Raw genomic sequence first — 23,703 nt, 5'->3', positions numbered from 1 at the left:
TCTGTGTAGATCAGGCTGGTCTTAAAGCCACAGAGATCTGCTGGCCTCTGCCTCCTGCTGGGACTGAAGGTGTGTGTTAGCTGGGTATGGGGGGGGTGTCTTTAGTCAGAGCATTCAGGAAGCAGAAGTAGGCATGTCAGAGTTGGAGACCAGCCTGCTGTATAGAGCAAGTTCTAGGAGGGCTGGGGCTACACAGGGAAGCCCTGTCACAAACAAACAAACAAACAAACAAGCAGGCAAAGAGTGTACCATCACCGTGCCTGCCCCCTCAACCCCTTTTAAAGAGCACCATTCCATTCAAGAGAATGGATCACTTTGAAAAGTGAAGTAATCCCATCCTAGGAATCTATACCATTTACTGATATCCCTTTTGGTTTAAGTTCCAAAAGGTGAACTTTGGAAAAATAGGTGCCTTTTATTATCATATTGCAAATATTATCAGGCAATATCTGTAAATTCTCAAGATTTCCCCCATTAAACATTGGCCTATTGGTATCACAGGCAAGAAATGTAATGGTTAATCTTGATTGCCAACTATTGGATTGAGAACTACCTAGGGGAGTAGAAAATAGCTAACCTAATAAGCTGCCTGGTCGCTTGATGGGGTCATAAAATTATAGCATCAAGAGGTACTTAAAAAAGGTGACATGGGGTGCTTTCAGGATGCAGGTGATTGGGACGCATCCTTACGAGCTCTATCTCAGTGTGGCCAATTCCTGTGTATTCCTCATCCTCTCTCTCTCTCTCTCTCTCTCTCTCTCTCTCTCTCTCTCTCTCTCTCTCTCTCTCGTGTGTGTGTGTGTGTGCACGCATGCTGTATTCTCCTGCACACACACTCACCCTTTCACTCTGTTCTCCCGTTTGCCCGACCCTCCCTCTCCTCCCAGTTGCTACAGGAGACCTGGACTCTGCCCTTCAAGCACCATGACGCCTCTGAAACCATGAGCTCAGATAAATCCTTCCTCCTTCACGCTGTTTATGTTGGATGTTTTGGCACAACAAGGAAAGCAACTGCAGAGAGCATGGCGGGATGTGACACACTGAGCTATTAGGATGGACACCAATTGCCTTTCAGAAAAGCCTAGTTTATTCACACAAACATTCCTTATGATGCCATGCTAATATAAAGGTCATGGCAGTCATGTCAACAAGCATCTCGCCAAGAAGGGATAAAAGTAATTTTTAATATAAATGCAAACTGTAAATTAATCTGGTGTCTAATTCCCCAGTAACCACACAGAGAAACAAAAATTTGTTTCAAGCTACACCTCAATACCTGGGCAGTTCACTGACTGATCTTCCTTAATTGTCTGTGCTAATATAGCATCCTCCCATGTCACCTCCCAATGCTTACAATCAGGGCTTCCATTGTCCAGGTGAACTCCAGAACTTTTTCTTCCTCCCCACGGCAGACATACCTGCAGACCCCCTACTCATGTTCCTGCTCCAACCTCCTCTCTCCTGACTGGCAGAAATTTCTGCCCCTATTTTCTCTTCTGCCCAGCCACTTATTGGGTGATCAGCTTTTATTGACAAGGCAGAGAATAAATGCTAAGAAGTATTTACACAAACTTGAGACAGGAGATTTTTGACCTAAGCATTACAATGTGGTGTTTTGATTGAAACAAGATAGGAGAGCAGAGAAATCAGCACTTGAACAATATACAGATAACCTTTACAGGGTATCCAAAAGCACTATACCTACAAGAGAGGAGCAGTTGGTTGAGCAGAGAACTGTTACAAGGTTCCACTGGTTAGAACACTTCCAGAGGGTGCAGGCTCCATCCAGGTGTGCACTGAAGTCCTTCAGCTGTGACAGGCAGGATGATGGCACTGTTGAAAATCCCAGAAGGTCTTTGAGGGGATCTGCCAGCACCTAGCACTGACAGGCTGATGTATAGGAAGCCAGGGAAGCCAAAACCACACCAACTCCATTCTCAAAGTTTTTGCTGATGGGAACCAGAGCAGAGGCGTGAGATACAGTGTATCTGGAGCACTGCAGTGCAATCCCGAGGGGCCGTTGTCTAGTTTGAGTTCTTAAATTCTTTGTGTGTTTCAGTGCATGGTTCATCCGGTTCACCATGTGTTCAGCTTTGGGGTATTTTGCTCATTTTCACCTAAATATTTTTCTGTTCTGTTCAGTCAAAAACATATTAGGTTGTTCACGGTGCACATATTTTTCTCCTGTTACAACGATAGCATTCTTTCAGTCAAAACAAATTTATGTTTATTTTGTCAAAACAAATTCTTAGTTCAAAGTATGCCGTTGTAGGTTAATGTCTATATGCAGGGGAGGGAGGCACAAGTTAAGGCGAGGCCTGTAATTGGACATAAAAAGTAAGGCGGGGACAAAGTTTTTGCAAGGTGGGGGAGGAAGAGGAAGAAGAGAAAAAGAACCAAGAAGGACCACCCAGATCCATGTGGCCTTAAATGGCCACAGGTAGTTATGAATATTTCTTAAGGGATGGATTTCTATAGGTCAATTTATCTTATCTATGTGGGCAGTTTATATCTTTATCAATTGGTTGTGAGTTTATTGTGTGGACGTATTGTGGATTGAGAATTTAACATATGAATCTGATTGCTAAATTATAAGCTTTTTGAGTCTTGATTTTACCGGGTTGCTGGGACCAGGGAGTTCCCCGTCTGAAACTTATGGATGTGCTGGGAGCTGTCATCTACTGCTCCAGCACCACGCCTGCCTGCCTGTTGCCACCCCCACCCCCACATCATGACCTCGTACTCTGGAACTGTAGTCAAGTTTCCAGTGAAACGCTTTCCTCTATAAGTTGTCTTGGTCATGGTGTTCACATCAGTAGAGGCGTAGCTAAGGTTCCCAGCACCCATATCTGGTGGCTCACAACTGTCCGCAACTCTAACTCTGTGGGATCCAATGTCCTCTTCTGACCTCTGTGGGTTCGTTCACTGATGTGTACAGACAGACACACATACCATAATTTAAAACAAAATCTGAAAAGTAAGGAAAGTGACTAACTAGTCTCTGCCCGTGGAGAGCTCTTTTAGCAGTGTTGAATTCATAGAAGGAAGCATGTTTTACTTGACGTTTGCAACTTTATAGCTGTGTCCTGTCCATTTAAACAGTGCATGAAGTAATTTTAAGCATTTAGATTGGTTTTTAAAATTAAGCTGAGGAATGGAAGGCTTGTTTAATAAACACCTGATGCTATGGGGAAAGTACACGTACAGAGACTTTTCAACGTCAGCTCCCTTGACTCTGGGGAAGGACAAGGATCTTGCAGCCCCCATTGTCATCTGTTCCATTTGTTCAATTTAAGGATTTTGTTTCATTCGAGGCCGTATTTCTGTCTTAGAAATATTTGAAAACTGCTGTAAAGGATCCCCAGGTGCCTCCTCACCTGCTCTGAAAAACCACAAAAGCAGAAAATGATCTCAAATTGTGGCGAGTGGAATTAAGTTATCAAACAAACAAAAAAAAAATCGCAGAATATATCCAAGAAAGCTATTACCGCCAAGGCAAACCATATAATTTTCTTCTCTCCAAAGCTTAAAAATTGCACAGATTCCTTTCTAAGTGTACTCAAAGTTCCCCATGGGAAAATCTTACGGCAGCAGTCACGATACAGAAATGTAGACAAGGCAGGAGTAAGTGACTCTCTTCTCTCAGAAAATAATGGGATCAGAAGAGGTTTCCTCTGGTGATTCAGCTCTGGTGTCAACACTGGAAAGTTACCTGAGAGGTCGGCCTTGCGTGTGGAGTCGGCCTATTAGCTACGGCAATCTAGCAGTGATATAGTTCTGTGTGCATTTCAAAGCATTATCCTCAAAGAATGATGGGAAAGGAATTAGGATGTGATAGGCCAACAAGGGTTTATTTCAAGAGCAGCCAAAAACTAGATAAGAATGAAGGTAATATGCTGTGCTCTAAAACAGGTCAGCACCAGAAAGGTGAGAGCCGTCTCGCTCACTGTGGGTCCGCCTTCCGGATCCTAAGGAAAGAAAAAAGTGAATTTACTCATCTACTTCCAACAGTCTTCAAATGTGCTCTGTCTGTGCTGTGTTTCCTTCAGACCAGACCTGGCTCCTCCTCTCTGGACCGCCATCTTCGAAGTTGTAAGATATGGAGGATGAAGATCAGACAGTTGAATGTCAGTATTCAAAGCCATCCCTGGGAACCACTCACGCGGCTTCTCGACATCACGAACTGCAGGTAAAGTCTCCAGTCAAAGGCAGGAAGTCCCCGCTGTTTCCTCAAGCACGGGGCTACAGTTTCCAAACTGAGAGAATCAGAGTGAGGTAACTCACAATCCTCCCGGAAGGGCCAGGTGACACAGTCCTGAAATACCGGCTCTCCCAACAGAGATGCAGGAAAATCGTGAGAGTGCAGCCAGCCCAGTTACCTGGTGAGACCCTGCCTCCAAAAGAGGAGAGAAAAACCCTCCTCATGCTTAACCCCCATAGATCAGGGTAGATAATCTTGTAGGCTCTTTTGCCAACCTCAGGTAAGGCCAGCCACCAAGGAGCTTAGCTGGGAAGCTGGTAGACATTGTGCCTTGCGTTCTTGGCTTAAGCCCTAGAGCAGTGCTTCTCAACCTTCCTCATGCTGAGACCCTTTAATACAGTTCCTCATTCTATGGTGACCTCCCAATCATAGAATTATTTTTGTTGCCACCTCATAACTGTAATGTTGCTACTTTTAAGAGTTGTAATGTAAGTATCTGTGTTTTCTGATGATAGTACACGACCTCTGTGAAAAGGTAGTTATGCCCCGCCCCCCCCAAAGGGTTGTGAGAGCATGGTTGACAACCACATTTCATAGGATTTTTGTGTGCTTACCTTCCTTGCATTATTTCCCTCTCACTCCCTCCCTCCTCCCCTTTCTTAAATCCCTTTGATACATTTGCTTGCCATCATCTTGAATCATGTCCTAACTGTACCAATTTTGGGGCCTGGTATTGAACCATGTAACTTTATGTTTACGTGACATGAGGGTTTAAAAGTTTAAACACAGGGATTTATGGTTAAACATTCTTCAATGTTTCTTCCAAGTACTAGGTGACTTGCCAGCAATAAAGTTGTGTGTTTATAAGTTGTTATCCTTGATCCTAACAAAGGCAATTTGATTTGATATTTGATAGTCGATTTAATATTTGATAAGCCGATAGCAAAAGGACAAGTGAAAATAAAGTTTTGAAGATTTAAAATCTTGTTTTACATACAGGAGGAGAGAGTCACGAACCTCAAAGGTCCAGATGGAAATGAACCGACGGAAGACAGTAACCTGCTGACTGGCGGGGAGAAAAAACCCCAGGACTCACCAGCGGAACCCAGCAACCTGCAGAGTCCAAGGCGATTCCTGGCCTGCCCTCCACACGGCCGGCTGGCCGGGGCGATAACTAATGGTGTGTGTACGGCAGGGATGAACTCAGAAAACGATCAGAGAGGATGTCACAGTGAGAGTTTCCGAAGCCACGCGATTAAAAAGACAACAAGAAATTTGCCCGTCTTAAGTTAAAACGGCTGGGCGGAGCAGCTGACCGGGTTGTGGCTCTGCTCCGGGCAGTCACTCGGGGGTGGAGGTAAAAAGCTCCCACTCTCAAACTGTGGCTTCATAGGTGTCTGCGGTCGCATTTGAGCCAGTACTTTCTTGAGGCAAAAGAGCAGAGATGAGAGAGCTTCTGTCTCTGGATAATTTCACACAATCACCGTAAGTGAGGCTCCAGTAAGAAACTGTTGGTAAATGTCTCATTACCAGAGAAGCGTTATGTAAGTGTTGGCGTCATTAGAGCAGAAGCAGTGTGACTGGTGCTGAACAAAGTCTTGGTTTGCAAATCACCCATTTTGCGGTTGGGGGTTTAGCTCAGTGGTAGAGCCTGGGTTTCGGTCCTCAGCTCCGGGGAGAAAGAAAAAAAAAAAAAAAAAAAAAAAAAAACCTAAGTGGGTAAATCACCCATTTCTTTGTAGACTTTGAGGATTTGGGCGAGGGAGAAGGATTTATCCTGACTTTTGTTGGACACTATTTCAGTTTAGACATATTTGTCTTTTAGTGTACAGCAGTAACCTAAAATGTGTGAGAAATTCAGTGACTGTACGGATGTTCACCATCAGGGATAGGGACTTTTTGCTCACAAAGGAAGAGGGTGTGTGTACGGTTGTGTGTGGGCACGCATGCTGAGGGTAGTGTAGGTTAGCTGTGCAATACAAGAAAGGAGGGGTTGCAAATTGTCTAGAAGGCACATTTTTAGACAATTTTGGAAACTGTTGATAATGAAAACATGATTTCAGTATACTTACAACTTTCTGTCCATCTTTTCCTGAAAACCAAGGCTCGATTCTCAATTTCCAGTCCACTTGACCTTGATTTGTGTGTCTGGTTGCTGTTGCTGTTGTTGTTGTTGTTGTTGTCATTGTTGCTTTGCTTTGTGTCTCTTGTCTCTGTAGGTCAGGACATGGTCCCCCTGCCTCAGCCTCTCCAAAGCTGGCACTGCAGGTCTGCACCCACCCAGCCTGAGCTCAGTCTTTTTAGAGCTGCATTTCAGAAAGGAGCTCTCACAGAACTTTTCCTCATTTTCATCCAGGACAATGAAAACAAATACGATATGTTATACTTTAGGCGGTGCATGTTTTCGTTGGGAAAGTGAGATTCTGAATCAGTGTGGAAAAAAATTAAACTATTAGGAACACAGAAAACTAGGCTTCAGTACACGAACTAGCTGAGAGGCCACGCATCATTTGATACCCTCTCTTTCCTCTGTATTATTTTTTTAACTTTTACCACCGAAAATATGACACCTAGTTAGTTAAAACACTTATAATAAAAACAGATACCTTTTGCCTGAGGAATGTGTCAAAACGAGTAATGTGATTTGAGGTCTCGTTTTTACTTTTATCTTTTTTTTTTTTTTTTTTTTTTTCGGAGCTGGGGACCGAACCCAGGGCCTTGTGCTTCCTAGGCAAGCGCTCTACCACTGAGCTAAATCCCCAACCCCTACTTTTATCTTTTTAAAGAAGGATTTTGTGGCACTGTATGCTCCTGTATGTGCATGTGTGTATGTTCCCATGCGTGTGGGTGCATGTGTGTATGTTCCCATGCGTGTGGGTGCATGTGTGTATGTTCCCATGCATGAGGGTGCATGTGTGTATGTTCCCATGCGTGTGGGTGCATGCTATGCTTATACACCGGTGTGCATGTGTGTATGGAAGCCAGAGGTGGATGTTAAGTCTTCTTCTATCATGTTCTACATATGTGAGGCTGGGCACCACACTCCTTGAATACCTTGGGTCATGGAACCCTGACCAGGGTTGACCTCTCTGGGTGGGGGTGGGGGGATGAGGGGAGGGAGGGAAGAGGATGAAAAGCTGGGATCAGGTGGACTGGGCTCTCGGATGGAGCAGCTGCGGCTCATGGGAGGCTCCGTGTGTTTGTTATGTGCAGCTGCACATGGAAGAGGGATTATTACACATAGATACACAGGGCGTCAGGGAGATTGTACACAGCTGAATGAGGAGACGGGGTTAGCAAACCTCAGTGGGATCAGTCTCTAGGGGAGCGATCTTTAGGTGGTGACCATCCGTGGGAGAAAGCTAGACTGTCAGCCTTTGCACTTGGCTGGGAAGAAGGCTTTGCCACTCCATGGTTCTGAGGCATTGGTCTGTGATATGTCCGTGCCCATATCAAGAACGCACACTCTGAATGCAATCCGTCATTGATTCGCCTGGTCTAGCTAGCCAGCTTGCTCTGGGATCCCACCTATGTCCTGAGCACTGGGGCTACAGGTACATTGTCCTACTGACATCAGCTGAGCTATCTCAATGGACCGAGACCCCATTTTAAAACAGAGCTCTTCAGGACATTCCTGGAAAATGAGGGCTCCTGGTAGACAAGCGTGCACTCACTGCTCTCCTCTGGTTCTCCTTCTGAGGTGGATGGCTTCGTTCCGTAATCCACTCCTGCATCTTTTTAACACATGCAAGCTCCCCTTAAGAAGCAATTGTTACGTGAAAGTTATGTCTCCCAAAGTCAGAAGTGACAAATCGGTAATTTAAACTTGATCTAGGCATACCTTACAATGCACACATAAACACCATTCACACTTGTATTTCGGTGTAGGGAATGAAAGGAAAGGGAACTTTTCAGAGTGGTCTTAGCCTGGATAAAGGAAACCTCTCAACTGTCTACTTGTGGAATGATTAAAAAGTTCAGCTAATGCTCTAATGAAGTCATACTAAGCAGCTGGAAAGCTGTGTCTCCCGTTCTGCCTGTAAGATCTTACGGACATCCTAGCTTGTATCCTCTCCTGGAAAACACTGAAAATGCCTTAGACATTTTGTTGTAACAGTGGCTTATGTCTCTGAGGAAAGTGTTTTTGAGGTTTTAGAAAAGGAGGCATTGGGTTTGGTCGCTGTGTTAATTAACTTTCTCACTGTGATAACACAGCCACGGACTGCGTTTTGTTGTTTTGTTTTTTTTTTAAGTTTGATAATTCTAAGCAAACATTGACTCTAAAAGAAGTGGTGGTTAATATTTAATTCAAGGCAGAACTAAATATGGAAGCATAACTGGAGTTCAAATATTCTCAGACAGTGATTGTTCTCTGTAATATTAACTCACTTTACAGACCAGGCCGGCTTCGAACTCACAGAGTTCTGCCTGCTCTGCCTCCAGAATGCTATGATTAAAGGCATGTGCCACCATGGCTGACCTGGTCCCTGGTTCTTAACCTGTTTGGTAATCATTTACTTGTTCACATTCCTTGTGTCCTTTATAATTTATGGTTATAAACATTTGCATATGGATTTAATGCTTATTTAAATATAATTTCATAATACATCAAAGTTTGCATATAAAACATAGTTTTCCTGGTGTTTTGGGTTTTATTTTCATGTATTTATTTATTTATTTTTACTCTTTTCATTGTTGGTGGGTTTTAGGTACCATGGTTGTTCTCCTGTGGGCCGTGGTTTGGTCAATTACTGGTCCTGAATGTCTTCCTGGAGGAAATCTGTTTGGAATTATAATCCTCTTCTATTGCTCCATCACCGGAGGTAAACTTTTTGGACTCATTAAGTTTCCAACGTTGCCTCCTCTGCCTCCTCTTCTTGGTAAGTATTAAATGCTTCTTGATTTCCTCAGAGCTAATGAGTTTTAAAGACTAGTCTGGGAAATAAAGGAATAAAATATTTCAGTATTTGCTGTCCTGGAGATGAAGGGAAACTTTTGTTGTGTTTTGTTGATGTTTTGGTTTTTTTTGTTTTTTTGTTTTTTGGTTTTTTTGTTTTTGTTTTTGTTTTTGTTTTTTTTTTGAGACAGGATTGCTCTGTGTTGCCCTGGCTGTCCTGGAACTTGATCTGTAGATAAGGCTACCCTCAAACTCACAGAGATCCACCTGCCTCTGCCTTCCATGTGCGGGATTAAAGGCATGAACCACTATCTCCTGACTTGTCTCTATTTTTATACAGTATCCGAACTTTAGTAAAAGCGTTTATCAGTGTGAAGTGTGGTACTTATGAAGACGCAGTATGAAGAAGGTATCACAGAAGGCATGGAAAATAGAGGCTTCAAGTTCTCTGACAGAGGGGTCTTTCCCTACATATGTACTTGTGGCCTAAGTTTTGACCCAGGTTTAGTTACACTGAAGTATCCACAGCTAGGATGTGAAACTTCTCATGCCTTCTAAGTAACCACTTTCTGAACCAGAAACATTACACTTGCCTAAGTCATTTACCCCCTCCCCTCCCAAATGCCTTGTTCACCTGTCCTTTCTGTTTCATCAGTTGGTATTGTTAGTCTTGTTCCTCTGGGGGCTGAAAGCTTGTTGCCATACTGTAGTTCCTAATATTTGTCTGTTATATAAACAGAAATCATGGTCACCTCCAACTGATTTTATGTTCCTCATCTTGTATAAAATAATGAAGGCAGTCAGTAAACTGTGAACAGTAACAAAGGAAGAGGCACCGTCTGACATGGCAGGGTAGTGTCTGTTTACCATAATTATCTTCTGAACCTTTGCAAAGTGTGTTACAAGTATCTTACTAAATTGTCTTCTGTGACAGTAAATACAGAATCCATGTCAGTAGCTATTTTTTATTGATGGCTCAGGGAATCTGACATTGCAAATAACTCTAGGAGCTGTTTGTACTCAGGGACAACTGAACTGAAATTGGATTAAAGCATTGTCTTATTGAGGATTTGATCATCATTCCCTCTAAATGCTATAACTTTGTATGTCCCCCTTATATTCAGTTATCCAGACAATATTACTATCCTAATCATTTTATGCATAAAGTATCACATTGATCCTTTTATTATATGTGCTTTTTAAATTAAGAATTTAACCTTATTTCATCCAAAGACTGAGTGAGTCCTGTCTACATTGTAGTCTCTGTCACATATAAAGTGCTTTTAAAAAAGTATTCCCTGTTTCAAACCTTAACCATTGCAGTCTGATCCATTCAAGGCATGCTACTTGCTGGGTTTCTCTTGAGGAACGTCCCAGTCATCAATGATAATGTCCAAATCCAGCATAAGTGGTCATCATCTTTGAGAAGCATAGCCCTTTCTGTCATTCTGGTTCGTGCTGGCCTCGGTCTGGATTCAAAGGTATGGAGCATGAGTTTCTAATGATGGAATACCAAACATGTTCTTCCCATATTACAAGTATTTATAATGATTAAGCTTCAGGAAATGAATGTGGAGAATGCACTCGACAGTCTCAGGAAGGGGAGGAATTATTCCAGGCAGGGCCACTGTGGGAGTCCAGATATTTTCATGCATGTCACCGTGGAGGGGAAAACACAGACAAAGTCATAGTTAGAGGTGATGACCATGGGGAAACAAAGTGTGCCAAGCCCAGTACATGCATGCAGGGCTAACTACATTGACTCAAGGAACTATTTACCTTAAGGCAAACAGAATGAGTCTTAAGTGTGCTTTTGAACATGCTTTTTACCTCATGTATACCTTTGAATGCATGAATGGTTCTTTGGAGACAATCTTCATTTGGCCTCATTCGGGGCCATATGCCACAAGTCAAATGAATGGTCAGACAGTACGTAGGTCAGAAGCTCAGACTCTGAAATCACCCGCGTGACTGTAAACTAGGACCCAATACTCACCAATTTCATGAACTGAGGCCGCCGACTTTATCTCGTGCCTTCTTAAATAGCAACCCCTAAAGAGAGGAGCCATAGTTCTGTACTGCGGGATACCTGGGCACACTGTCTCTCAGACATGAAGAATGAAAAAAGCCTGAGTAAAGCTGAAGAACCCATGACGGCCAAGCATGGTCTGAGAAGGTGCCGGAGGTCATAGTGTCCAGTGTCATCGGGGGCCATATCAGTGTGACCGCTCTTGTTTTTCAGGCCCTGAAGAAGCTGAAGGGTGTGTGTGTGCGACTGGCCATGGGTCCCTGCATCGTGGAGGCCTGTGCGTCTGCCCTTCTCTCACACTTCCTGATGGGGTTGCCATGGCAATGGGGGTTCATCCTGGGGTAATTCTTTTCTTTTCTTTTCTTTCTTTTTTTTTTCAATTCTTTTCATCTGAAAATATCAAACGACATTCGGAACTTCCTGATTCCATTTAAGAGAGTGTAAAATAGCACCGTTTTAAAGCGCCAGCACCGTGAAATACGTATCCTCGCTTCTGCGCCATCTAAACAGTTTAGCTGTAAGAGAGAGTTTGTGTCTCTGTAGCTAATTTTTGCAGTGGTTACAGTAAACTAAACTACCAAGGAAGCCGTGGGGTTTGCTGCTGTTGTTTTGTTTTTGTTTTTGTTTTTCTCTTTGCCCGATGCCTGATCCCCAGGCCTGGGCGTTAGATGGTGGCTCCCACCCCAGAGCCTTCAGAAGAGCTCGAAGCTCAGTGCTCCTCAGCAGACATTGTGACTTGGTGGTTCTCCTACACATCCCTTCCAGGGTCCCGTTTTCATGACCAGTGCGTGGGGGCTATGAGACGTGCATATGTTAAAAGTATATAGCAAGAATTTACTATTTACATGTGATGGACAGGAAGGTATTCTTAGCTGTCAGAAGGAGGACTTGGGGCTACTACCTAGATTCCAGCTCCTTCCCCATGATTTCCAGTTAGCCAGTCTCTCCATGCCTCCATTTCCTTACTTGTGTCTATTTCATAGTGTCATGGTGGTGGTGAATGAGTTCCTGTGTGTGAAGGCCTTGAGGTGGGAAGTTGAGAGCATAGTCGGTATAACAGCATAACTTGCCCAGTGTTACCTGGCTGCTCCTACTAGCTCACTGCCCACGTCCTCACGTCCTCAGAGCCTCCTCCTTCAGATCCGTTGTCTTATGTCACTCAGAGCCTCCTCCTTCAGATCCGTTGTCTTATGCTTCATCTCAAGACCCAACTGAAGCCCTGTTGTGGTTGAGATGCTCGTGGTAATTCACATATATGAATGTGCATGTACATACATATATGTATTTATATATCTTTTTAAAGATTTATTTATTTTTTTATTTGTATGAGTACAGTGCAGCTGTCTTCAGACCCACCAGAAGAGGGCATCAGATCCCATTACAGATGGTTGTGAGCCATCATTTAATTGCTGGGAATTGAACTCAGGACCTCTGGAAGAACAGTCAGTGCTCTTAACCGCTGAGCCATCTCTCCAGACCATATAAAGCACCTACTGGGGCCTAATTTCAGTGCTAACTCAATATTTCTCATGATTCACATATTCTACTGCAGCCTAGGTCACTGCAAAACAGATCGTTTGTGGATATACTTCAAAAGGCAGCGTTCTATAGAACTTTCTGCCTGTGCATTCGGTGCGTTTCTGCTTCGGTGTTTCTGGGTTGTTTAAGAGACCGCAGTCATCCAAAGTCTAACCTAACCTGTAAAAGTATAGAAAAACGGAGCCACTGTTAGGAGTTTCGAGCTTAGCTAGGCCATAGCGTCTGACATCCGGCTGCTTAGTTTTGTCGTAGGTGCTGTGTCTCCTGCTGTTGTGGTGCCTTCAATGCTCCTTTTGCAGGAAGGAGGCTACGGCGTTGAAAAGGGAATCCCAACTTTACTCATGGCCGCTGGCAGTTTCGATGACATCCTGGCCATCACCGGCTTCAACACGTGCTTGGGTGTGGCCTTTTCTACAGGTAATCTCAGCTGACCAGAGCAGGCTATTCTCTTACGGTGTTTAAACTGCAGAATGATTACCTAAGGCAATGCGTGGGGAGGGGGGATGCGTGGGAGGGGGGAATACGTGGGGGGGGGAGGATACGTGCGGGGGTGGGGGGAATGCTGGATACCTCCCCAGAGCCATCAAAAAACCGAAGCTGCTTATTCCTGTCTTTGCCCTTATAGGTGGAGTACAGGACTGTAGGAGGATACCGGGCAGGAGGGTAGTTCTTCTTGGATCGGTCTAGGGGCGCTTAAGTGTAGAAACCGCACAAAGGGTGAGGAGGTTTTGTAGTAGCACACAGGAGAGACAGCAGTCCAGGTGAGAGGAAGGCTGGGTGGGATCCTAAAGTCGGAGCGTTTTCTGTTCTCCTGTCCCGAGCTTTGCTCATTCCCTTGTAAGTGAGTTTTCTGTAAGTCCTGGTTTCACAATGGGACTTTCTTGTTCTATAACTAATGAGTGTTCTGATTCCCTGTGAAGACCTAACCGGTAATCACCTTCAGTTTAACTCTACTACACGACTCTAAGCAGTTTATATTTCCACTGCTTGCCTTAGCTGTAGAGTAGCATTACCCAGGGAGCTTTATTTATTTATTTTTGGTGTAGACATTACCTTAGACTAATTAAATGAGCACCCTTGGGGATGTAAACTAGTGTAGCCATGACTAAGAACTATGGCTTCAAGGCAACAAGGTTTGCCTTAGGGTCACAGAGGAGGCAAAAAAGAAAGATCAAGAGGCTGACAGGAATTCTTAGAGGAGTCCCTTTGAGCTTTCTACAGCTTATGCATCCTCCTGGCTGACTCTGTTGTGTCACCTCTGCCTGCCCCTAAAGCCTGTTGTCAAACATTTTGAATTTGAACCTGACTAGATTTCCTAATAAACTTTTAGGTATGAGCCCAAGAATTTTGTTTGTTTTAAACAACATTTTACCATACAGGAAACTGAAACATATTAAACAGAAAAGAAAAGAAAAATGGCTTTAGATGAAGAACAGTTTTAACAATTTTCTGAAAGATCTCTTAACAAAGACTTTTAAGATTAAATTTCCTGAGCCCTGCTTGCTATGGTGGGAAACAGTTTCTACAGCCCTTTGCATTGCGATATCCCAAAGGGATTAAATCACACACAAAGCAAAATCCTTTTTTAGGGAAGTTTAACAAATAATTTGTTTCAGACTTATTGTTTTTACAGTAAAGAATTGGGCATTCGGTTTATTTTCTTAGATTCTTACGTTTCTCTGAGCTGTAAATTCAGTGCTTGTAACTTGAAAGCTCAACCAGTTCCATCCTCTTCTCCGCTCTTCATATAGCACAGAAGAGCAGGCCTGCTGTGAGTGATGGATTTTGTCTTTCATAACTTGGCAGGTTTGAGAAAACTATTGTTAAATAAGCCTGCGGAAAGTATCAAGGTTATCTTGCTCTGGTTTTGAAAGTTTTGTCCAGCGATGTGCTTCCTCTTCTTAAAAGATGGACGCTGTTGGTTTATTTTGTCTTTGAGACAGGGTTTTTCTCTCTGTCTACCCCTGGCTGTCCTAGAACCTGCTCATAGACCAGGCTTGGCCTGGAACTCAGAAATACTCCTGCCTCTCCCTGCTGAGTTCTGGGAATAAAGGTGTGCTCCACCATATCTGGCTAGGAGCAGATAATAAAGTCTATTTTAAAAATATGGAGAGTACGGGGCTGGAGAAACAACTCAATGGTTAAGAACACTGGCAGCTCTTCCAGTAGACCCTCGATTTCCCCAGCACCCACAGGACATCTCCCCACACTCCAGCACCAGGTCTGACGTCCTCTTCTGGCTTCCTTGGGTACTGCATGTATGTGGTACACAGACAACCATGCAGGCGAAACACCCATACACAAAATAATTTTTAAAAACCCAGGGCATAAGAAATGTCTGTAAGAATTCCCTTCCATGTGGTTATGTGATTTATCTTGATGTTAGACTGAAGCCGGTGAATTTATGGATTTAGGGTCCTGACGGAAGTTTTTCTTCCCATGTGTTTGCAGGGTCTACAGTTTTTAACATCTTCAGAGGCATCTTGGAGGTGGTAATCGGTGTGGCGACTGGATCTCTTCTTGGGTTTTTTATCCAGTACTTTCCCAGCAGAGACCAGGTAAGAGAAGTAATATGAGAAAAATCATGTCGTTAATTGCCAATGACAGAGTCTTCTAGAACACCTTCCTCAGAGCTGGCTCTGCAAGACATACTTGGAAAAAGGTCCCCAGGTTTACAGCACTGACTACTTTATTGGTGCTGTGCATGAGGCCCAGGAGAACTACATGCACGAGCTCCTAACGCTGCTCTGAGAAGATCTCTACATTTCAAGTTCTAATGCAGAACAATATCAGATACAAAATAATAGGATATGCAAGTTTGGGGGGGTTGTGTCATTTTCAGCTAAATCGACATTTATTATGGCTTTCTGAGTCCAGCTCAGTATCAAATACTTTAAATTCTAATGTCAAACAGATAAGGCTTCCAGCATCTTATTTTAATATGGTAAAACATATCAAAGTTCTTCGTAATGGGAAGCAAAAGCTTATTTCCCTCCTCTCTCTTAATTTTTCTAAGATTGAAAATGTGGATATGAAAATGTTTCTATATATACATATATATGAATATATACTTTGAAATTTCAGAAGTTTGATAATGGCACTGGAAATCCAACTAAAGGAAGTATTGTGTGTACAACATTCATTTTCATCCTAGGTATAGGATAATCAATTGTTAGAAATCGGCTATTTGAAATAATTGAGCTAAGCACCTTGTATTTTTTCTTTCTTCCAGGACAACCTCGTGTGGAAGCGAGCCTTCCTGGTTCTGGGCTTTGCTGTGCTAGCTGTGTTCAGCAGTGTGTATTTTAGCTTCCCGGGGTCAGGAGGACTGTGCACGTTGGTCATGGCTTTCCTAGCAGGCATGAGGTGGACTGACAAGAAGGTGAACCCTTGAAGTTGTTTGCTGGCCTAAACGTCATCTCCGAGTACTGGGATTAACGGCCTGTGCTGCCATGCCTGGCTGTTTCAGAGGGTTGATTTTTTTTTTTTTTCTCAACTGATAAAATTCTTTCCTTTTTTCGGCTTTTTTTTAAATGACTTATTTATATTCACACGTTTTTAGGTCTTTTCCAAAACAGGGTTTCTCTGTGCAGCCCTGGCTGAAGTTGCTTTGTAGACCAGGCTGGCCTCAAACTCACAGAATCCCCCCCCCCCCCATTCCTCCGAGTACTGGGATTAACGGCCTGTGCTGCCATGCCTGGCTGTTTCAGAGGGTTGCTTGTTTGAATTATATGTGCACATTTTTCTCAACTGTGCGGTCACAGTAACAGAGCTTTAAGCAACCTAAGCTTATTAGCCTTGATTTTTCCGTTTTGTTTTCGTTTTTTTAAATGACTTCATTTATATTCAACGTGTTTTGGGTGTATGATCCACACCACATCTTGTGCCAAACCACAACAAGGGGAGATGAGGAACTTCAGGTCCAAATACCAGAAGTTAGGCATCAGATCATGAGATCTGATTGTGGTTGTGAGTCCACACCACGGGTTGCTGGGACTTGAACTCAGGACCATCTTGGAAGGCAACAGAAGCCAAGTGCTCTCAACCACTGCAACATCTCTCCAGCCCCCTCCTTTTTTAAACCTGTATCTTCTGTTCTAAAGCTAAAATTTTTGGACCCTGTCTTTTTGAGAAGGTATCATATCCCATTAAATGGCTTTTCCTCAAAATTCTCAACTGTCAGTTTCCTGTGTAGTTCAGGTATCATAAAGTTATATATCTCTCTTACATCAAAGTAGTATCTGATCTGAGCCCTTTTAGCCTTTTTTGAATGTCGCTCCCAACCTTCCCACCTCCAGGCGTGGAGCTCATCTCAGGTTAGGAGTTCTAGGTTAAGCTGGCTGACCACTGAACTCTGGGGATCCAGCTGCCTCTGCTTTCTCATTTACAGATCTCAAATCCCTGTCCCAAATCAATCATAGCTTAGTGATGAAGTTTGCTTTACCAAGTCGTCTCCCATTTTCAGTCAGAGGTGGAAAAAATAGAGAAAACCCCAAGGCAAACCACAACAGCCAAGTGCTCTCAACCACTGCAACATCTAGCCTGGGACGTTTCATCCCAACCTCTTCTTTTCAGAGCCTGATTGGAGACAGAACTCTGGGGATCCAGCGCCTCTGCTTTCTCATTTACAGATCTCTCATAGCTTAGTGATGAAGTTTGCAGAAACGGTTGGTAAGAACCTTTCCGCTCAGGGTTCTGGTGCTAAGACTCTGCCTTCAAATCCTGTTCCGGAATTCTCTTCAGGAGGCATTTGTTTACCCCACCGTCACAATTATGTAAAGATTAACCTAAGTCTCCGCCTAAAGAATGATGCTTCCTAATCTAAGTGAAAAATCACCCCCCACACACATACCACGCTCATGCACACACACACACACACACACACACACACACACACACACACACTCATGCACACACAACATAAAGATGTTCATCCAGCCTGTTCTGATGAAGAGCTAGAAAGGTAGCAGTTGTTAATGTGTTCTCATGGGATGGAAATGTTTGCTGTTCGTTCTTTATCCTGCATTCAGGCTGCACCGAGTTGAGATTGTCTCGACTGACAGCACTGCACTTGTAATTATTCACTTTGCAAGCGTCCGTCCTCTCCTCACAGCTCAGTAGCCTTCCACTCATACCTGGAATCTGTTCCTTGCCACCTCCCCCTGCCCCCTCCGAATTGTGAAGACTTCCCCCTTATTCTTATTTATCCCAAAGAAATGTAGATAGATGTGGTATTTGTGTGTCTGCATGCGAACATGGATGAACCCGTACACCAGTGTCTGTGTGCCTGTGTGTCGGCATGTTGCATGTGAACACGGGTGTACCCATGTATCAAGGCACAGATGTGGAGGCTCTGGGCTCAGTTCTCGCTTTCGGCCTTGTGGAAGCAGAGTCTTCCACGGCTGCCGCTGTGCTGCGTGTCTCAGGCAAGCTGGCTGGAAGCTTCTGGGCCGGAAGTGCCTCTGCCTCCCATCTGAGGAGTGCTGGAGTAACAGATGCAGGCCAATGTATCCAGCTTTTTAAGTGTGTTCCAAAGATTGAATTTGGGACATCAGCCTTTAGGGACTAGCTCTTTAACCTCATCTCCCTGGCCCTCTGGTCTATTTTTTAATATGCTATCTACAATTTTGTTCTCTTTAGAATCTAAAAACTTTCTGTCACGTTTCTTTTATTTTTTTTAAGATTCATTTATTGTATGTATATGAGTACACTGTCTCTGTCTTCAGACACACCAGAAGAGGGCATTGGATCCCATTACAGAGGGTTATTAGACACCATGTGGTTGCTGGGAATTGAACTCGGGACCTTTGGAAGAGCAGTCAGTGCTCTTAACCACGGAGCCATCTCTCCAGACCCTAATGTGACATTTCTTAAAAAGCCATCTCTCTTGTCTCCCTGTCTATCATTTAATACAGCCATGCTAAATCAGTGGTTGTCAACCTTCCTAACGCTTCAACTCCTCACGTGGTAGTGATCCCAACCATAAAATTATCTGTTGCTATTTTATAAGAAATTTTGCTACTGTTATTAACCATAATATAAATATCCAGGGTGCAGGATATCTGATATGCAGCCCCTGTGAAAGGGTCATTCAACCCGGAAGGGTTTCTGACCCACAGGTGGAGAGAAACTACTGTGTTAAATAAACACAGAGGAAAGTATGGGTCTTGCTACAAAGTGTGAAGTGTCCTGTGCACCCAGTGTGTGATGTACTGACATTGGCCTGATGGCTCTCAAAATAGGAGGAAGGCAGAAGCATCAGCATCTAATTTAGATTTCCATTGTAGGAATTCAAATAAGGGGCTGGAGAGATGGCTCCGTGGTTAAGAGCACTGACTGCTCTTCCAGAGGTACTGAGTTCAAATCCCAGCAACTACATGGTGGCTCACAACCATCTGTAATGGGATCAGATGCCCTCTTCTGGTGTGTCTGAAGACAGCTACAATGTACTCATATATAATAAATAAATAAATAAATAAATATTTTTAAAAATTCAAATATGTTTGATTAAATTCTGGTTTTATAAAGCAGAAGATTTAAAACAATGGTGTGACTGAACTTACTCATTTCTTTATCAGTAATATGCCACTGATTTGTATTTGATGTTTTACAATTATTCCTATTGAATGTTTTACCATTGTTCCTACTGAAAATATTCTGAAGTGTAATTTCTCCTAGCATCCCATTATTTCTAAAACCCGACCATTTCTTTCAGGCCTTTGTGTTGCAACCCTTGGCATTGCAGTGTTGATACGGATTCTGACTACATTCTTGATGGTGTGTTTTGCTGGTTTTAACATAAAGGAAAAGATATTTATTTCTTTTGCCTGGCTTCCAAAGGCCACAGTCCAGGTAAGTGATGTTAGCTGTGACCTCTATATGACCCCTTCAAACACGGAGTGAGAAGACTTTCCTGTGTTTGGAGAAAGTAAACAGTTGGTAAATGACAGACATAAGTGACTGAATGCGTGGCTGGGTAGTCGGTTATGAAGATTTTACACTAATCTACTCTCAAGTCTTCTTTATGATGGCTCATTCACCAGAGTGAAAGTGAAAAAAACCTAAAAACTTGCTATAAGACGAGAAAGCAGTAGTGACCAGGCAGAGCTGAGCTTTTATCATTCAAAACACTATCCTGAGAAGAGCCTTCATCTCCCATGTCCTAAGAAGAGAGACGGGAGGGGGGAAGGGAGGAGGGTGGGAGTCAGTAGAATAGCGTGGCCCATCTTAATGTTTGGAAATCCATCAACAGCCATGTGATTGATGCTTTGTCCAGATCTTTATACATAAGGAAAGAAAGAGTGATTGAAAGGGGATTTAGATTGTTTTGTTTTGTTTTGAGACAGAGTTTCTCTTTGTAGCCCTGGTTGTCCTGGACCAGGCTGGCCTTGAACTCAGAAGCCTGGCCTGCAAAAGAATTTAGAAATGCTTTCTCCTGTGTTTCCCCTTCTTCCATGGTTTCTCTGTTTGTGGATCTGTTACCCATGGCAGCGTGGTCTAAAACTATCAAATGGAATCACAGAAAGAAACATTTAGGTTTTAAAGTGCATGCCGTTTCCAGCCCCACAGTGCAGTGTTGCACCGGCTTACTCCATTTTGCTTTGACTGCCGTGGGCTGTGCATGAGTCTCTGCCCAGCATGTCACCGTGTTGTAGCTGTCTTAACTCTCCCATTGACTGCTGTGTTCAAGGATCGTTCTTTTACTTAAAAATAGTGCCAAGGGGCAAGAACTTTGATTAGAGCAAGTTGTATGTGACAAATTGAAGCCACGATGAGGCTTATCTTTAAAGTTAAAAGGTAAAAGTTCTTGATTTGATGAGGTAAAAAAAAAAAAAAAAAAAACCATGTCTATGGAAAATTTGGTGCTATCCATGTTGTCGTTGATCTACTGGGTGTTGTGTTTTATAAATCGGCAGAGGGGAGTGCCTCAGAGGGCCCTGCCAAAAGGGTCCCTCTGACAAATCAAGCCATGTGATGGGCCTACTATAAAATGAAGTTTATTTGGGATCTGGAAGAGGGGTAGCAGCAGAGGAGGGAGGAAGACAGAGAAGAACAGAGAGAGGGAGAGAGGAAAAGAGGGAGAGAGGGAGAGAGGGAGAGAGGGAGGGAGAGAGAGAGAGAGAGAGAGAGAGAGAGAGAGAGAGAGAGAGAGAGAGAGAGATGAAGAGACTGGTTACAGACATGTGGGAAGAGAGAGAGGGAGAAAGAAAAAGGAAAAATGGAGAGGGAGACGAAGAGAGAGAGAGAGAGAGAGAGAGAGAGAGAGAGAGAGAGAGAGAGAGAGAGAGAGAGAAACACATAGTCCTTACAGGTAAGCCAGGCTCCTTCTGACTGTTGAGTGGAGCCTAGAGGAAATGCTAACACTGGGGACCTTGTAGCTAACAGTCATGACTGGGGGCAGACTCTTACGTTGATTTCCTAAATGAGTAGTGGATAGTAACTAACTCACAGCTAACTAAACACTGTGACAGTACCTCAGTTAGTTAACCTGAAATTTGTACACAAATACACAAATAGATAACTTTGACATTGTTGAACATGCATTTATCAGGATATCTGGAAATGCTAATTAAATTAGAATTGCATAGGTTATCATTTCCTACCAATATTGTAGATCTATGACTGTGTCCTCTATTTTCAAGTTAATTACATGAAATAAGTCAGGCATCCAATAGCCTATCTTGCAGTTTGGAGTATGCAGACTTTTCAAATCATGCAATGAAAGTCAGATATGCAGTTAATTTAGGGGGACTGGGAGGATTCATCTATGCTGTGATTACATTCTAGGCTGTGGACTATGGATCTATTCAGTCCAGAGACATTTCCAGTCTCGTTTTTCATGAGACTTTCCCAGGTATCTTTAAGGCATAAATGTGAAGAAGATAGTGTAGTTGTGCAATAAATTGAATAATTTGTCTGCCTGGTAACTGCAGCTTCCAAGCTTCTATTAACATTCTATTAGCATTAGTTGGTAAATACCAAAGTGACTGACTTTACTTCTGTTTTTTGGTTTGTTAAGTCGAAGACTGATACTCTTGTACCATGAAAGCAATTTTTAAAATAAGGAGAAATTATATATGTACATATATATATATGTATATACATATGTATGTGATATATGATGTGTTGGGAACTGTATGTCTTGTGGAGGCAAACACAGTCTCTCCTATTAATCTCATGGAATGAATTCATGAGATACACTCATGGGTATCAAATATTCAGACACTCTAGATGCTATATGAAAGGCTTATTGATTTCTTTCTTTTTTTTTTTTTTTTTTTTTTTTGTTTTTTTTTTTGGAGCTGGGGACCGAATCCAGGGCCTTGCGCTTCCTAGGCAAGCGCTCTACCACTGAGCTAAATCCCCAACCCCTTTATTGATTTCTTATAACTTAAGCATTTCTCCTATATTTTTAATCATTTCTTAATTACCTGTCATAGCTAATATGATGTAAAGAGTTCTTGTGCTAGTTAGGGAGCAGTGATGAGGAAAATGTCTGCACATAGTCACACAGATGCAGATTTCTGCAAATCCTGAGCTGAATTTACTTGACTTTAGCAATAAAGAACAGCTATAGAATGGCTTTATTATCGTATACAGAATTTTAGTTTTTCTTCTGTTGTCACTATATAAAAACAAGGAGGCTTATATGTGCATGCATGTATACAAATATAAATACATACATGTGTGTGTCCTTAATACTTTGGTCTATAATCTGTCATAAGAAATATATGCATATATTAAACATATTTTAAATCACAGTTTGACATACATGTACACCCTAAAACATGCATGCACATATATATGACACAAAGGTACGGAAGAGAAATAAACAGTGCAGTACAACACGGGATGATCTCGCCAAGAATTCATCAGATGATCAGCTACTTATTGCCAGAGAACATACAATAACAAAGAACCCAACAAATAACAGAGGGACAGAATGAGTTAAACTCGCTTTTCTTTCTGTCCAGTAGCGTGGCATGGACATTGCAGAACTGACAGGCGGCTGTCAATTTCAACATGGGCCTCTCACCCGTAGTTTCACTGTGTGCTACCGTTTTCTTCCAGTTGGGAGGTCGAGGGGTGCATGTGTCCATTCTATTTGGGGTAAGAGTCCATGTCAGTGCCTCATCCCTGCTGGTCACTCAGCAGCCACAACATGGACACGGTTAAGCTAGTTGGAAAGAGACTGGAAATACAAGATGTCTATTTTATCAGCAGTCACCAGCTGAAATTCCGAGTTCTGGTACAGAAGAAGAAGGACATTTGGATGTCTGTGGGTATCAGAATCTGTCACTGTGTGACTGATGTGCACTTTCTCTCTTATTTTATTATCTCTGAAGCAAACATTGTTCTTCTATTTGGAATAAGGAGTTAACCAGATGGATTAATGTACCTTTCCCTGTGTAAACTAATAGTATTACATTTTGCCTTTAAAAGAAAATAAGAATTTTCGTAATGTATTCCAATAGACACAAATTAAATACAGTACTTCACCAACTCCTGGGGCAAAAAATTTACCAAATCACTAGTATGTTTAACATCATTTTGAAGGGTTACCACTATTGTGTTTCAGACTGTTTGAGAATTAGCATATACTCCAGAGAAAATATACTGATTTAAAATTTGTCTAATAAATATAATAACCCCTTTAAGCTTTTTATTTATTAAAATGATAAGAACAGGTACTAAGTTGGGCCAAAAGACTGAAACAGGATAAATACTTTCTTTACTAGTACAAATTCTTAAAGTTAAAATATAAAACAAACAGTAACTCTCATCTTTTGCAAGAGAAAATTATCGTGTACAATAATATTTGATTAATACTGTGAGTCATTTTTTCCTAGAATTTTGAAATGTACAGACCTCGTAGTACATGACCATGTGTACAAATTGCATAAGGAAGTGTTGCTCTCCATGTACGGAGGGAGACTTTGCAGATAACCAGACCCACCACAGGACACTTTGCGAGAAGACTAATTTGAGTTAGTTGAGCAAAAGGAAAAGCAGCTTGTTTTCTCAGATGGTGAAATA

The 23,703-nt window shown here is 42.6% G+C and overlaps 1 protein-coding gene across 1 annotated transcript in view; it reads left to right on the top strand.

Moving 5' to 3' along the window:
- The window catches only part of Slc9b2 (solute carrier family 9 member B2), a 34,692-nt gene that overhangs the window by 5,220 nt on the left and 5,769 nt on the right, over positions 1 to 23,703 (top strand). The window contains exons 2-11 of the mRNA XM_032896561.1: positions 4,050 to 4,189; positions 5,201 to 5,381; positions 8,911 to 9,081; positions 10,437 to 10,579; positions 11,341 to 11,468; positions 12,908 to 13,083; positions 15,118 to 15,224; positions 15,899 to 16,048; positions 17,132 to 17,161; positions 19,345 to 19,518. Coding sequence (XP_032752452.1) covers positions 4,100 to 4,189; positions 5,201 to 5,381; positions 8,911 to 9,081; positions 10,437 to 10,579; positions 11,341 to 11,468; positions 12,908 to 13,083; positions 15,118 to 15,224; positions 15,899 to 16,048; positions 17,132 to 17,161; positions 19,345 to 19,518 — 1,350 coding nt within the window. The 5' untranslated portion in view covers positions 4,050 to 4,099. The remainder of the gene's footprint in view (positions 1 to 4,049; positions 4,190 to 5,200; positions 5,382 to 8,910; positions 9,082 to 10,436; positions 10,580 to 11,340; positions 11,469 to 12,907; positions 13,084 to 15,117; positions 15,225 to 15,898; positions 16,049 to 17,131; positions 17,162 to 19,344; positions 19,519 to 23,703) is intronic.

This window comes from Rattus rattus, chromosome 3, assembly GCF_011064425.1.
Source record: "Rattus rattus isolate New Zealand chromosome 3, Rrattus_CSIRO_v1, whole genome shotgun sequence".
In the NCBI taxonomy this organism is placed as follows: Eukaryota; Metazoa; Chordata; class Mammalia; order Rodentia; family Muridae; genus Rattus; species Rattus rattus.
The sequence above is the reverse complement of the archived record's forward strand: the minus strand, read 5'-3'. Positions and strand labels throughout refer to the sequence as shown.